The following is a 14,454-nucleotide window of genomic DNA, read 5'->3' as shown; positions in this document are numbered from 1 at the left end:
TCGCTCTGGATAAGAGCGTCTGCTAAATGACGTAAAATGTAAATGTAAATATACCATAAGAGGGGCCTTCTACTTTCTAAACCACAATCTTGCCCTTGATAGTCAGTCAAGCTCCCTGGAGATATATATTTACTAACAGAAAGCCTTTCTCCCCCTTGTGGTGTAAGGCTGAACTTCAACCTGAGGCTGAACTGCTTTGACTCGTGGGCAGACCAAGAGAGAGAGAGGGAAAGAGGGAGGGCGAGACACCGCCATGTCCCCTCTTATGGAGGACCCCGCATCAGTGGTGCCTGCCTGTCTAGACTGACTAGGAACGGAATGCCAAGCGAGAGTAGAGGATCTATGACCAACAGTCAGTTTATCTATCAAATGTATGGTTACCACTGCAGATGACCCTGGGCATGTTAGTGTTTGTCTTGTCACATCAATAGATTTTAAACCAATATATTTCAGTCCACGTGAAAAATAAAGACAGACTGCATACTTTTCTTAAATTTTTATGGAAAACTTCTTTAATGTTTTTTAGAGTACTGTTTTATCAGGGAGTACATTACAGGTACAAACTCTCTGCCATTATACTAGCTACAGTCAAGTCAAACATACTTAAGAACCTGCAGAGCACATCAAAAGACACTCCATTCACTATGTGTGTGTGTGTTCAAGGTTGTTATCACAGTCGAGATGACGATGGGCCTTTAGTAAATTAAGCAAAATTCAGTCCAAGGTCAATGTTAGTCAGAGTCTGGCAAATGACACATGGACACGGTAGTAGACACAAACACACATAAATCAAACAAAACTTGTCTCTGAATGCCTTTTCTTTTTTCAGGGAGAGGGGGAAGAGGTTACTTTCTACTTGTAGAACTCATGCTCCTGCTCGTCCTTCTTGATAACAGTCTTGTAGGCCTTCTCAAAGTCCTTGGCCAGGACGATGTACCTATTTTCACGGACAGCCAGCATGCCAGCCTGAGTGAGAGGAATGAAAGAATTATAAGCACATCTATCAGAGAGAGTTTCCAGTTCTCACACCGACAACAGGTGATGTAACAGAGGATATTTAGTTATCTTTGGAACAAGAGTTAGCGAACGCAATAACTTGCTACTCTTTGACATTGAGTCTTTTGAGTAGTTTGACCTCCCATGGTAGAATTCCTCCGAACAGTCCGGGGTCACACTCACCTCCTGGCAGATAGAGTTGATGTCTGCTCCGGAGATCTTGTCTGGTCTGGCAACATCTACACACTGGTTAAGGACAACTGCAAATACAAACTCATACGACACTGAACAATGTAGTGTTCTTTCGGTTACTTAGCAACCAAAGAAAGGTATGGGGAAGTGCATTAGACTTTACAAAGGCATTAAGTTGGAGTACTAATGTCATGGTTCATTTGACCTTTAATGAGACTATTGCACTAGATCAGAGCGGTATTCAAGGAGGTAAATATTTGATGAAAACTTAAAGCACACTTAATGAACCGGACACAGAATAGGATTAGTGCTCCTGTGCTTTGTTCTGAGCAGGAAAAGATTGCATGATGCTGCTAGTTTTTTCTTGAGACACATTGATAAAAAGTGAATACAATACAGACCTGCCCCAATTAACACACACACGTCATGAGACACTGTTGAGTAGGGTATAATAAGGATACAGTCCTCCAGGTCCACCTCCTCAGAGAGGTTCATCTTGCTGGTGATGGTGGAGAAGACCAGGCGTTTCTGCCGGCGGTCAGGCAGGGGGAACTCAATCTTTCTGTCCAGACGGCCCGGACGCAGGAGGGCGGGGTCCAGGGTGTCGGCCCTGTTGGTGGCCATGATCACCTGACGAGGGAACAAACAGGTGGGTCAGAGAGGCCGGAAGTCACATGACAAAGGCTTAACCGGAAGTTTTGAGACCCATATTAGTAAATCACTCACTATAGGATTAGCTTAAGTGTGACTACATTTTTTACGTATTCTCACTGTGACACACAAGGTTACAGGTTAGCTGCCTTAATGGGTCTGCAGCCTACAATAACGAAGCCCACAGCGCTCTCACACTTCGCTCACCTTGACGTTGACGGTCTGGTCAAAGCCGTCCATTTGGTTGAGAAGCTCCAGCAGAATCCTCTGAACCTCCCTGTCAGCTGTTTGGGAAGGGAAGGAGAGAATACAATGAGGGAATACCAATGTCAGGGTTCAACCACACTAATAACTGCTTGGTCTTATTTTCAGTCCTAATAATCAATCCCACTCAAGATACTACGGTCACAATTAAGTTGGTCTCTATTGTGGATATCTGTGAATCTGTTCGCCTGGACGCTTTAAACAATGAAATTAACCGACATCTTTACAAGTAGTTCTGTTTTGTGGGCAACTTCTGATTCCCAACTCTAACTTGATGTTAACTGCAACTACCCTGACCTTAAACTTACCAACTCTATGGTGGTGGCAGTCAAAACAAAATGTGAAGGTTATTTATTTTCCCATTGCTTTAGAGAAGCTGACTGATCAGTGAGCTGTTGTGTCCTTGTGTCTCCATCTGGGCCAAGGATAAATCATATCCTATCTAACACTCACAGCAACTAGGGGGCCTTTACGGAAACATGTTTCACCTGCTTAGTTAAGGCTGATTTTAACATTGTTTGATTGAAATATTGCAATGTAAACAGCTCAAATGTGTGTTGGCATGACAAGACCCAGGGTTCATACAGACAGTGGCAAGTACTTTTTCAAGCACTAAAATATATTTTCAAGGTCCAGTTCATATTATGTAATTGTTTCTAGTTGCCGCCAGATGGCAGTATATCGCCACAACCTCATAAAAAAGTAATAATTACTTAGCACTCATCAATAATACATTGTTTCACTACATAAGTGGTAAGTCAGTACTGATGATTTTGTAATTTGAGTAGTGATGAGGAGTGTTTTGGGAGATGCCTACTGGTGAACACACATTTCCTATTCACATTACTACCAATTGGTAGAGCATGGCGCTTGCAATGCCAGGGTTGTTGGTTCGTTTCCCACGGGGGGCTAGTATGAAAATGTATGCACTCACTAACTGTAAGTCGCTCTGGATAAGAGCGTCTGCTAAATGACTAAAATGTAAAATGTACACAATTCCAGCTTAATGACTGTTTTTATTGGGCATTTGGGAATCTACTACTTAATAGCTACAATAAAGTATTGCTTCCGACTGGCAGCTTTAGTGTCGCCATTCGGGTGGGTGGGCTGTGTGAGGAAAACGGCACTTGAACGGCCACCAGAACGGCAGGAGCATGGCTGCTGCTTGATAAAGCGGAATATCGCGGGCACTCTGTGAATGAGGCGATTGGCAAAAAAGCTCTGGAGGTTGTTGCAGAGAAAAAGTCACATGTAGAACTGGCGCCAGTGCAGGATGCAGCGTTGTGTCTTTCCCCCTTCATGTGGCTCTTCAGGGCCAATTCACCCATGCTCGCAATGTCAAAGTCTGACGCATTTTTTGCACCTTACACAGTGTCAGTTGGTTGGGTCCAGTGATGTAGTGGTACAAAAGAGAGTGGGTAAACTATACTAAACAAAAATATAAAACGCAACATGTAAAGTGTTGTCCCATGTTTCATGAGCTGAAATAAAAGATCCCAGAAATGTTCCATACGTACAAAAGGCAGAATTGAATCTACATTTTCCCGCCATTTTAGCTATCGATGTGACGTTTGGCTGCGCCTAATCAGTCAGTTCTGTACCTGCCTGGCTGAGTGGCAGTATGGGTGGAATGAGCGAGCTCCCCTGGCAACCACAGTGCGAAACACGTGAGGAAATAAAACTCTGTAGTCTGCCTGGAAATTAATTCGCAAGACCAATACATTTTTATTATATTTTTCATAAACATATTTGATTATCTGTTCTCCTCTCATTTTAATTCAAGTACTTTTCAAGTACCAACTTGAGAACATTTCTGATTTTCAAGGCATTCCAGTACTTGAACTTCAGAGTGCCAAATTCAAGTACTTTAAGCACCTCAATCACCTTGTGTGAACCCTGAAGATCACAGGTGGAGACATTTGATATCAGGAATGCCAATCTGTAAATCTGCTCTATTTTGCATGTCTTACTGGGTTTGGCTACTATGTGCAATACTAGAGATTAGTAAATGACCAGTCCATTACATAGCCTATTCTGAAGTGCAGCTGATTCTAAAAAGGTACACAATGGCTCATACCTCCGGTCTGTGCGTCAAAACGCTTGGTAGCGATGGCATCGATCTCGTCGATGAAGATGATGGCGGGGGCGTTTTCCTTGGCCAGCCGGAAGACGTCACGCACCATGCGGGGGCCCTCGCCCAGGTACTTCTGCACAAACTCAGAGCCTACCACGCGGATGAACGCCGCTGAGAGAGAGAGAGAGCAACAGAGAGAGAGACCGAGAGTCAGAAAATAACCAAATACTGATATGGTAGCATGATTACAATTATTTGCTGCAAAAAAATGACAATATAGCCTAATCATGTTAGCACCAGTGCATCCTATAGATAATGGTGAACATGGTGAATGGCCTACCTGTAGTGTGGTGAGCCACAGCCTTGGCCAGCATGGTCTTCCCACAGCCAGGAGGCCCGTACATCAGAACCCCCCTTGGTGGGTCAATGCCAATCTGTTTGTAGAGTTCAAAGTGTGTGAGTGGAAGCTCCACTGCTTCCCTCACTTCCTGCTTCTGGATATCCATCCCTCCGATGTCAGCATACATCACATCTGGCTTTTGGTCTGCAAGGAGAGATACAGGAAAATAATGCTATTATTTTATTAACAACATCCTCTGGTCCTCTGTAGCTCAGCTGGTAGAGCACGGCGCTTGTAACGCCAAGGTAGTGGGTTCGATACCCGGGACCACCCATACACAAACATGTATGCACGCATGACTGTAAGTCGCTTTGGATAAAAGCGTCTGCTAAATGGTATATTATTATTATATTATAACACAGAGGAGAGGAGCTGCACTAAGGTATCAATGAGTGGAATATGCATGCAACGTATGTAAGCACGCATGAATGCATGTTTGTTCCACTGCAACATGTATTACAAAGGGATATGTATACCAGGGGGTAGAATAGTGTGCATGTGTACCTGATGTAAGCATCATGATGCTGCTGTCAGCCTCTGGGGGGAGCACATCCACCAGGGCATTGCTGTGCTTGTGCAGGGCCACCGATGCATTGGGCTTCAGCAGCTCTCTGTCGATGGTGCTTAGGATACGCACATAGTAGTTAGAGCCTGAGCCAGGGAGAGGAGAGGGTGGACAGAGAGAGAAGAGGGTGGACAGAGAGAGAAGAGGGTGGACAGAGAGAGAATCAGAGAAAGAGGGTGGCACAGGGAAAGAGGGGGAAATGTCATTAGGGAATATTAGAGACATGTTTTGCCTATACAGTAAGAATGAGGCATTGGTGTTACAGTGCAAAATATGGGAGCTTATGGGAGTGTGGCTATTAGAGAATGACCTATATGGATTTTTTTTAGGGGTTAAAGAAAGAAAGATGGATGATATTTTAGGCAGATATACAATATCAAAATAGTTCCCAAAGACAGACATGTACGCATTAATGCATCAATTTAAAAATCAAACAATACATTTGACTTCGTTTTTACCAATCTAACTAAATAACAATATAATTATAATTTTATTTGAATGGGAAAATCTCTTGACTGGGTAAATTAAGATGTCATAGACATACTCACACTCACAATACAGGTGAATCCATATTCAATAGGAGTGTGTGCATGCATTGAGTTTGTTTTGGCTGATCAGTGGAGTCTATGGTGCTACAGATGACAATCTGTTTGCCCTTCATTTGGGACTTACAGTATATTAGCCTACTGATCAACAACATTTGCATAGAAGCATCACTCCAGCATGTCACGCCTGTATGGAAGGACATCATATAGGCACTGCTGTTAGTTTGAGAATATAAAATAACATCTATTCAATGCAAATGGTTCCAACGTAACGTTATGATTTGTGATCACGGATGCTTATGAAACTAGTATGTCTTTTGTCAACTAGTATTTTTTTTATACTCAATTGGCTAGCTCAGCTATCTATCAAGAAATGGGCGGGTTGTAACTTGATCCTACTGCTACAATTGGATAGAGCAAGGCTGTAACTCCGCTCCATTTCACATCTCCCCAACGCTCATATCACTTGCTGCTGTTTACTGCTACTATGATAACTACACTGAACAAAAATATAAAACGCAACATGTAAAGTGTTGGTCCCATGTTTCATGGGTTGAAATAAAATATCCCAGAAATGTTCCATACACAAAAAGCTTATTTCTCTCAAATGTGTTGATATCCCTGTTAGTGAGCATTTATCATTTGCCAAGATAATCTATCCACCTGACAAGTGTGGCATATCAAGAAACAGATTAAAATAGCATGATCATTACACAGGTGCACCTTGTGCTGGGGAAAAGAAAAGGCCACTAAAAAGTGCAGTTGTCTTGCTCTATCACACAACACAATGCCACAGATGTCTCAAGTTGAGGGACCGTGCAATTGGCTTGCTAACTGCAGGAATGTCCACCAGAGCTGTTGCCAGAGAATTGAATGTTCATTTCACCATAAGCAGCCTTGAACGCCGTTTTAGAGAATTTGCCAGTACGTCTAACCGGCCTCACAACCGCAGACCACGTGTAACGACGCCAGCCCAGGACCTCCACATCTGGCTTCTTCACCTGCGGCATCGTCTGAGACCAGCCACCCGGACAGCTGATGAAACTGTAGGTTTACACAACTGAAGAATTTCTGCACAAACTGTCACAAACCGTCTTAGGGAAGCTCATCTGCGATTTTGGTCACTGTGTTAATTCATCTGTTTCTCAATACTGCACCTTTCTGTTGGAGGATGAGCTAGCTTTCCGCTGCTGATGATTTACCCAGCTTGATATTCATCGGCATTGTGCAGTGCTCGTGGCTCAGGTGGTGAGTGGCAGCTGGCATAGCAGCAGTTTTGCTATGTAGCGGGACTATCGGCAATGTCGATAGAGAAGGGCCGATATCGGCCTGATATATCAACAGCCGATTATCGGTTGTTCTCTAGAAACTATAGTGTACAGTCAGAAGCTACCACTCTAAAGGAAGTCTCCAGTCTCTGGAGCCAACTACCAGAGGCTTACCTACACTATGTGAGGACAGACAAGAATGTAAAAACTACCTGTGGTGGAGCCCACGATGGCTGTGTTTTGGTCCACAGCCTCCAGGAACTGGCCGATGACCAGGGGGATACTCTGTATCCTCTTCACCTCCTCCTGGGCGTGGAGGAACTCCTTCTTCAGGTTCTTCTGTTCATCTTTGATGTACTCCTCCTGCACCTCCAGAAACTCCAGCTCCTGCTGCAGCTTCTACAATAGTGAAGGGGAGGGTGGGAAAGGTGTCATGGAGAATGTATGTTTATTGATGAATCATGGTGATATAGCGCCTTCAGAAAGTATTCATACCCCTTGACTTGTTCCACATTTTGTTGTGTTACAGCCTGAATTCAAAATGTATTAAATGTATGTTTTTTCTCACCAATCTACCTACATAGCCCCATAATGACAAAGGGAAAACATGTTTTTAGAAATTTTCGCAAATTTATTGAAAATGAAATACAGAAATATCACACTTACATAAGTATTCACACGCTTAAGTCAATACTTTGTAGAAGCATATTAGGCAGCGAGTCTTTCTGGGTAAGGTTATTGTCCTGCTGAAAGGTGAATTCATCTCCCAGTGTCTGGTGGAAAGCAGACTGAACAAGGTTTTCCTCTAGGATTTTGCCTGTGCTTAGCTCTAGTCCTTCACGATTAAAAGCATACCCATAACATGATACAGCCACCACTATGCTTGAAAATACAGCGTGGTCCTGTGATGTATTTGCCCCAAACATAACACTTTGTATTCAGGCAAAAGTTAATTGCTTTGACACATTTTTTGCAGTATAACTTCAGTGCCTTGTTGCAAACATTATGCATGCTTTGGAATATTTGTAATCTGTACAGGCGTTCTTCTTTTCACTCTGTCAATTAGGTTAGTATTGTGTAGTAATAACATTGTTGATCCATCCTCAGTTCTCCTATCACAGCCATTCAACTCTGTAACTACTTTAAAGTCACCCTTGGCCTTTTTTTTTTTTTTTTTGTCATTTAGCAGACGCTCTTATCCAGAGCGACTTACAGTTAGTGAATACAATTTTTTATTTTTATTTTTTATACTGGCCCCCCATGGGAATCGAACCCACAACCCTGGCGTTGCAAACGCCATGCTCTATCAACTGAGCTACATCCCTGCCGGCCATTCCCTCCCCTACCCTGGACGACGCTGGGCCAATTGTGCGCCGCCCATGAGTCTCCCGGTTGCGGCCGGTTGCGACAGAGCCTGGATTCGAACCAGGATCTCTAGTGGCACAGTTAGCACTGCGATGCAGTGCCTTAGACCACTGCGCCTCATGGTGAAATCCCTGAGCGGTTTCCTTCCTCTCCAGCAAGGAAGGACGCCTGTACCTTTGTAGTGCCTGGGTGTATTGATACACCATCTAAAGTGTAATTAATAACTTCACCATGGTCAAAGGGATTTTTTCTTCCCATCTACCAATAGGTGCCCTTCTGTGTGAGGCATTGTAAAACCTCCCTGGTCTTTGTGGTTGAATCTGTGTTTGAAATTCCCTGTCCGACTGAGGGACCTTACAGATACTTGTCTGTTTATTATTATTATTATTTTTTTATATTTTATTTTTATTTAACCTTTATTTAACCAGGTAAACCAGTTGAGAACAAGTTCTCATTTACAACTGCGACCTGGCCATGATAAAGCAAAGCAGTGCGATAAAAACAACAACACACAGTTACATATGGGGTAAAACAAAACAAAGTCAAAAATATAACAGAAATACATATATATACAGTGTGTGCAAATGTAGCAAGTTATGGAGGTAAGGCAATAAATAGGCTATAGTGCAAAATAATTACAATTAGTATTAACACTGGAATGATAGATGTGCAAGAGATGATGTGCAAATAGAGATACTGGGGTACAAATGAGCAAAATAAATAACAATATAGGGATGAGGTAGTTGCGCGGGCTAATTTCAGATGGGCTGTGTACAGGTGCAGTGATCGGTAAGGTGCTCTGACAACTGATGCTTAAAGTTAGTGAGGGAGATAAGTGTCTCCAGCTTCAGAGATTTTTGCAATTTGTTCCAGTCATTGGCAGCAGAGAACTGGAAGGAATTGCGGCCAAAGGAGGTGTTGGCTTTGGGGATGACCAGTGAGATATACCTGCTGGAGCGCAGACTACGGGTGGGTGTTGCTATGGTGACCAGTGAGATAAGATAAGGCGGGGATTTGCCTAGCAGTGATTTATAGATGGCCTGGAGCCAGTGGGTTTGGCGACGAATATGTAGTGAGGACCAGCCAACAAGAGCGTACAGGTCACAGTGGTGGGTATTATATGGGGCTTTGGAGACAAAACGGATGGCACTGTGATAGACTACATCCAATTTGCTGAGTAGAGTGTTGGAGGCTATTTTGTAAATGACATCGCCGAAGTCAAGGATCGGTAGGTAGGATAGTCAGTTTTACGAGGGCATGTTTGGCAGCATGAGTGAAGGAGGCTTTGTTGCGAAATAGGAAACCAATTCTAGATTTAACTTTGGATTGGAGATTCTTAATGTGAGTCTGGAAGGAGAGTTTACAGTCTAACCAGACACCTAGATATTTGTAGTTGTCCACATACTCTAGGTCAGACGCGTCGAGAGTAGTGATTCTAGTCGGGTGGGCGGGTGCAAGCAGCGTTCGGTTGAAGAGCATGCATTTAGTTTTACTAGTGTTTAAGAGCAGTTGGAGGCTACTGAAGGAGTGTTGTATGGCATTGAAGCTCGTTTGGAGGTTTGTTAACACAGTGTCCAATGAAGGGCCAGATGTATACAAAATGGTGTCGTCTGCGTAGAGGTGGATCTGAGAGTCACCAGCAGCAAGAGCGACGTCATTGATATACACAGAGAAAAGAGTCGGCCCAAGAATTGAACCCTGTGGCACCCCCATAGAGACTGCCATAGGTCCAGACAACAGGCCCTCCGATTTGACACATTGAACTCTATCTGAGAAGTAGTTGGTGAACCAGGCGAGGCAGTCATTTGAGAAACCAAGGCTATTTAGTCTGCCAATAAGAATGCGGTGGTTGACAGAGTCGAAAGCCTTGGCCAGGTCACTGAAAACGGCTGCACAGTACTGTCTATTATCGATCGCGGTTATAATATCGTTTAGGACCTTGAGCGTGGCTGAAGTGCACCCCATGACCAGCTCGGAAACCGGTCTGTGGGGTACAAAAATGAGGTAGTCATTCAGAAATCATATTAAACACTATTATTGCACAGAGAGCGAGTCCATGCAACTTATTATGTGACTTGTTAAGCAAATCTTTACTTCAGAAATTATGTTGGCTTGCCATAACAAAGGGGTTGAATACTTATTGACTCAAGACATTTCAGCTTTTCATTTTTAATTAATTTGTTAAAAATAAAAAAACAAAACACATAATTCCACTTTGACATTATGGGGTATTGGGTGTAGGCCAGTGACCAAAAAATCTCAATTTCATCCATTTTAAATTCAGGCTGTAACAACAAAATGTGGAAAAAGTCTGTGTGAATACTTTCTCTGGGCACTGTAATAGTTAACATCTTTACTGTGATTGAAGAAATCACAGAAAGGGCCTGTACGATTTAAAATTGCTTTTCTTGTTGTGCTGACAGAAATAGACCTCAACAGTCAAGCACAGACACACAGAAGCTGTTCCCAATACAGACCTTGTATCTGCTGTAAAGGTCTTCAAGATCTTCTGGTTCTGGGGCCAGGAAAGAAAGCCCCGTCTGGGGTCGTGAGTTCAGCATGGCAGGCACTTCGTCCTGTGTAGACATAAGACAACACAAACATTTACACAAATTCTACGTTGTGAGCATAACCCCAAACCTGTGAAAACTCTGTAGCTAGTGTTAACGTCCCCGGATTTTGTGTTAAACGCTCTACAACAAAGCTTTCTTAGTGTCCAACAAGCTTTCTCTGCCCTTAACCTTGTTCTGAACATCTCCAAAACAAAGGTCAAATCAAATCTTATTTGCCACATGAACCGAATACAACGGGTGTAGACATTACAGTGAAATGCTTACTTACAAGCCCTTAACCAACAATGCAGTTTAAGAAAAAAATTAAAAGAGCAAATAATTAAAGAGCAGCAGTAAAATAAAATAACAGTAGGGAGGTTATATATAGGGGGTACCGGTACAGAGTCAATGTGCGGGGGCAACGGTTTGTCGAAGTAACTGAGGTAATATGTACATGTGGGTAGAGTTAAAGTGACTATGCATAAATAATAAACAGAGTAGCAGCAGCGTAAAAGAGGGGGTGGGGTGGGGCAATGCTAATTGTCCGGGTAGCCATGATTAGCTGTTATTGCTTGGGGGTAGAAGCTGTTAAGAAACCTTTTGGACGTAGACTTGGCGCTCTGGTACCGCTTGCCGTGCAGTAGCAGAGAGAACAGTCTATGACTAGGGTGGCTGGAGTCTTTGACAATTTTGAGGGCCTTCCTCTGACACCGCCTGGTATAGAGGTCCTGGATGCGGTCGGAGGCCGTGCAGTTGCCATACCAGGCGGTGATGCAACCAGTCAGGATGCTCTCGATGGTGTATTTGTAGAACTTTTTGAGGATCTGAGGACCCATGCCAAATCTTTTCAGTCTCCTGAGGGGAATAGGCTTTGTCGTGCCCTCTTCACGACTGTCTTGGTGTGTTTGGACCATGATAGTTTGTTGGTGATGTGGACACAAAGGAACTTGAAGCTCTCAACCTGTTCCACTACAGCCCCGTCGATGAGAATGGGGGCATGCTCAGTCCTCTTTTTTTCCCTGTAGTCCACCATAATCTCCTTTGTCTTGATCACGTTGAGGGAGGTTGTTATCCTGGCACCACACGGCCAGGTCTCTGACCTCCTCCCTATAGGCTGTCTCATCATTGTCGGTGATCAGGCCTACCACTGTTGTGTCGTCGGCAAACTTAATGATGGTGTTGGAGTTGTGCCTGGTCATGCAGTCATGGGTGAACAGGGAGTACAGGAGGGGACTGAGCACGCACCCCTGAGGGGCCCCTGTGTTGAGGATCAGCATGGCAGATGTGTTGTTACCTACCCTTACCACCTGGGGGCGGCCCGTCAGGAAGTCCAGGATCCAGTTGCAGAGGGAGGTGTTTAGTCCCAGGGTCCTTAGCTTAGTGATGAGCTTTGAGGGCACTATGGTGTTTAACACTGAGCTGTAGTCAATGAATAGCATTCTCACGTAAGTGTTCCTTTTGTCCAGGTGGGAAAGGGGAGTGTGGAGTACAATAGAGATTGCATCATCTGTGGATCTGTTGGGGTGGTATGCAAATTGAGTGGGTCTAGGGTTTCTGGGATAATGGTGTTGATGTGAGCCATGACCGGCCTTTCAAAGCACTTCATGGCTACAGACGTGAGTGCTACGGGTAGGTAGTCATTTAGGCAGGTTATCTTAGTGTTCTTGGGCACAGTGGTTTGGTGTGGTTTGGTAAGAAGAATGCCCCTCTCCCCACCGATGTAATTACTACCTCTGAGGGTTTAGAGCTTGAGGTAGTCATACAAGTACTTGGGAGTATGGCTAGACGGTACACTGTCCTTCTCTCAGCACATATCAAAGCTGCAGGCTAAGGTTCAATCTAGACTCAGTTTCCTCTATCGTAATCGCTCCTCTTTCACCACAGCTGCCAAACTAAACCTGATTCAGATGATCATCCTACCCATGCTAGATTACGGAGAAGTAATTTATAGATTGACAGGTAAGGGTGCTCTTTACCATTCGGCCATCAGATCTGCCACCAATGCTCCTTATAGGACACATCAGTTCACTCTAGACTCCTCTGTAAACTGGTCATCTCTGCATACCCGTCGCAAGACCCACTGGTTGATGCTTATATATAAAATCCTCTTAGGCCTCACTCCCCCCTATCCGAGATACCTACTGCAGTCCTCATCCTCCACATACAACACCCGTTCTGCCAGTCACATTCTGTTAAAGGCCCTCAAAGCACACACAACCCTGGGTCGCTCCTCTTTTCAGTTCGCTGCAGCTAGCAACTGGAAAGAGCTGCAAAAACACTCAAACTGGACAGTTTTATCACCATCTCTTCATTCAACGACTCAATCATGGACACTCTTACTGACAGTTCTGGCTGCTTCGCGTGATGTATTATTGTCTCTACCTTCTTGCCTTGGTGCTGTTGTCTGTGCCCAATAATGTTTGTACCATGTTTTGTGCTGCTACCATGTTGTTGTCATGTGTTGTTGCTACCATGCTATGTTGTTAGGTCTCTCTTTATGTAGTGTTGTGATGTCTCTCTTGTCGTGATGTGTGTTTTGTCCTATATTTTTATTCCCCCGTCCCCGCAGGAGGCCTTTGGGTAAGCCGTCATTGTAAACAATAATTTGTTATTAACTTACTTGCCTAGTTAAATAAAGGTTAAATAAAACGTGTTGTTTGTTGTGTTGTTAGCTAGTTTGTTACTTGCCTAATGTTGGGTGAGTGATGACCGATAGAAAATGTGAGACGTGGATTGGCAGATATTTAAATCCACGACAATGTTTCAGTGCTGTTCCGTAGGATACGAAATGACTGCGGTAGGTAGCCGAATTCTGTCTTGGCTAAGAATTTCAATAATAAGCCATTTAGAAAAAGCTAATGTTAACATTAGGCTCAGTCATATCCAATCGAATTTATCTCACTAGCTAGTTAACTACTTCGCTAGCTCGCTAACTAGCGTTACATTCGGTTGTTATCTGACTTGTTAACTAGCTAGCTAACCTTAGCTGCCGGCCGTTGACTTTGTGTTATTTTGTTGACGTTGTAGCTTCAAGCTTACCAATACTACACACACAACATAAATAGCTACGTAGCCACACCAATATGCAAACGTTTAGCTAACTAGCTAAAGTTGCCTAGCTTGCTAGCTAATGTTAGCTTGCATGACAGAGCATTTACAGTGCCGTGAATGAATTGGCACGTTTACTTGGATGACGGACGAATTAAATGTATTCAAATAACACTTTAGATTAAAGATAGTACGTTTGAAATTGTCTATACTTTTTTAAGTTTCGTATAATCAAAAACAACGGTCAAACGGCGTTAAAATGTACCGGGTCAAAATGAATCGTACCTGAATTCTTTCAACAGTTACTCCAATGTCCTCCATGTTGAATTCCCTATCATGTGACGTTCTACGTAAGGACGCAATCGACATTTGTGGGAGTCATGGGTAATGAAGTTTCTGTGGACAAGTGTCATCAACAAATGCAAATTCATTGAGAGATTGCGCCACAAATAAAATGTTGTGTGTTATTCTGAGTAATTTGTTTTCAAAACCTTGCCTCCATCTAAGCAAGCACCCTTACATCAATATGAATAA

At 43.5% G+C, this 14,454-nt stretch overlaps 1 protein-coding gene across 1 annotated transcript; it reads right to left on the bottom strand.

Annotated features, from left to right (window-relative positions):
- Window positions 1-491: 491 nt before the first annotated feature.
- LOC311140511 (26S proteasome regulatory subunit 6B-like) lies at window positions 492-14,257 on the bottom strand. Its single transcript, XM_084175600.1, has 10 exons — window positions 14,206-14,257; window positions 10,798-10,896; window positions 7,168-7,354; window positions 5,082-5,228; window positions 4,518-4,721; window positions 4,181-4,348; window positions 2,047-2,123; window positions 1,650-1,818; window positions 1,180-1,235; window positions 492-966 (listed from the first exon to the last, which is right to left on the bottom strand). The coding sequence occupies exons 1-10, from the start codon at window positions 14,239-14,241 to the stop codon at window positions 853-855; spliced, it is 1,257 nt and encodes a 418-aa protein (XP_084031726.1). The 5' UTR covers window positions 14,242-14,257; the 3' UTR covers window positions 492-852.
- Window positions 14,258-14,454: the final 197 nt, after the last annotated feature.

This window comes from Coregonus lavaretus, assembly GCF_964263955.1.
Source record: "Coregonus lavaretus genome assembly, chromosome: 13".
Classification (NCBI taxonomy): domain Eukaryota; kingdom Metazoa; phylum Chordata; class Actinopteri; order Salmoniformes; family Salmonidae; genus Coregonus; species Coregonus lavaretus.
The sequence above is the reverse complement of the archived record's forward strand: the minus strand, read 5'-3'. Positions and strand labels throughout refer to the sequence as shown.

Coding starts and splice junctions, on each gene's coding strand:
- LOC311140511 (XM_084175600.1), bottom strand. CDS start 14,241: ATGGAGGACATTGGAGTAACTGTTGAAAGAATTCAG. Junction 5,229..7,167: donor CATCGTGGGCTCCACCACAG/GTAGTTTTTACA, acceptor TCCCTGGCTCAG/GCTCTAACTACTATGTGCGT. Junction 4,722..5,081: donor CATCATGATGCTTACATCAG/GTACACATGCAC, acceptor CTCTCCTTGCAG/ACCAAAAGCCAGATGTGATG.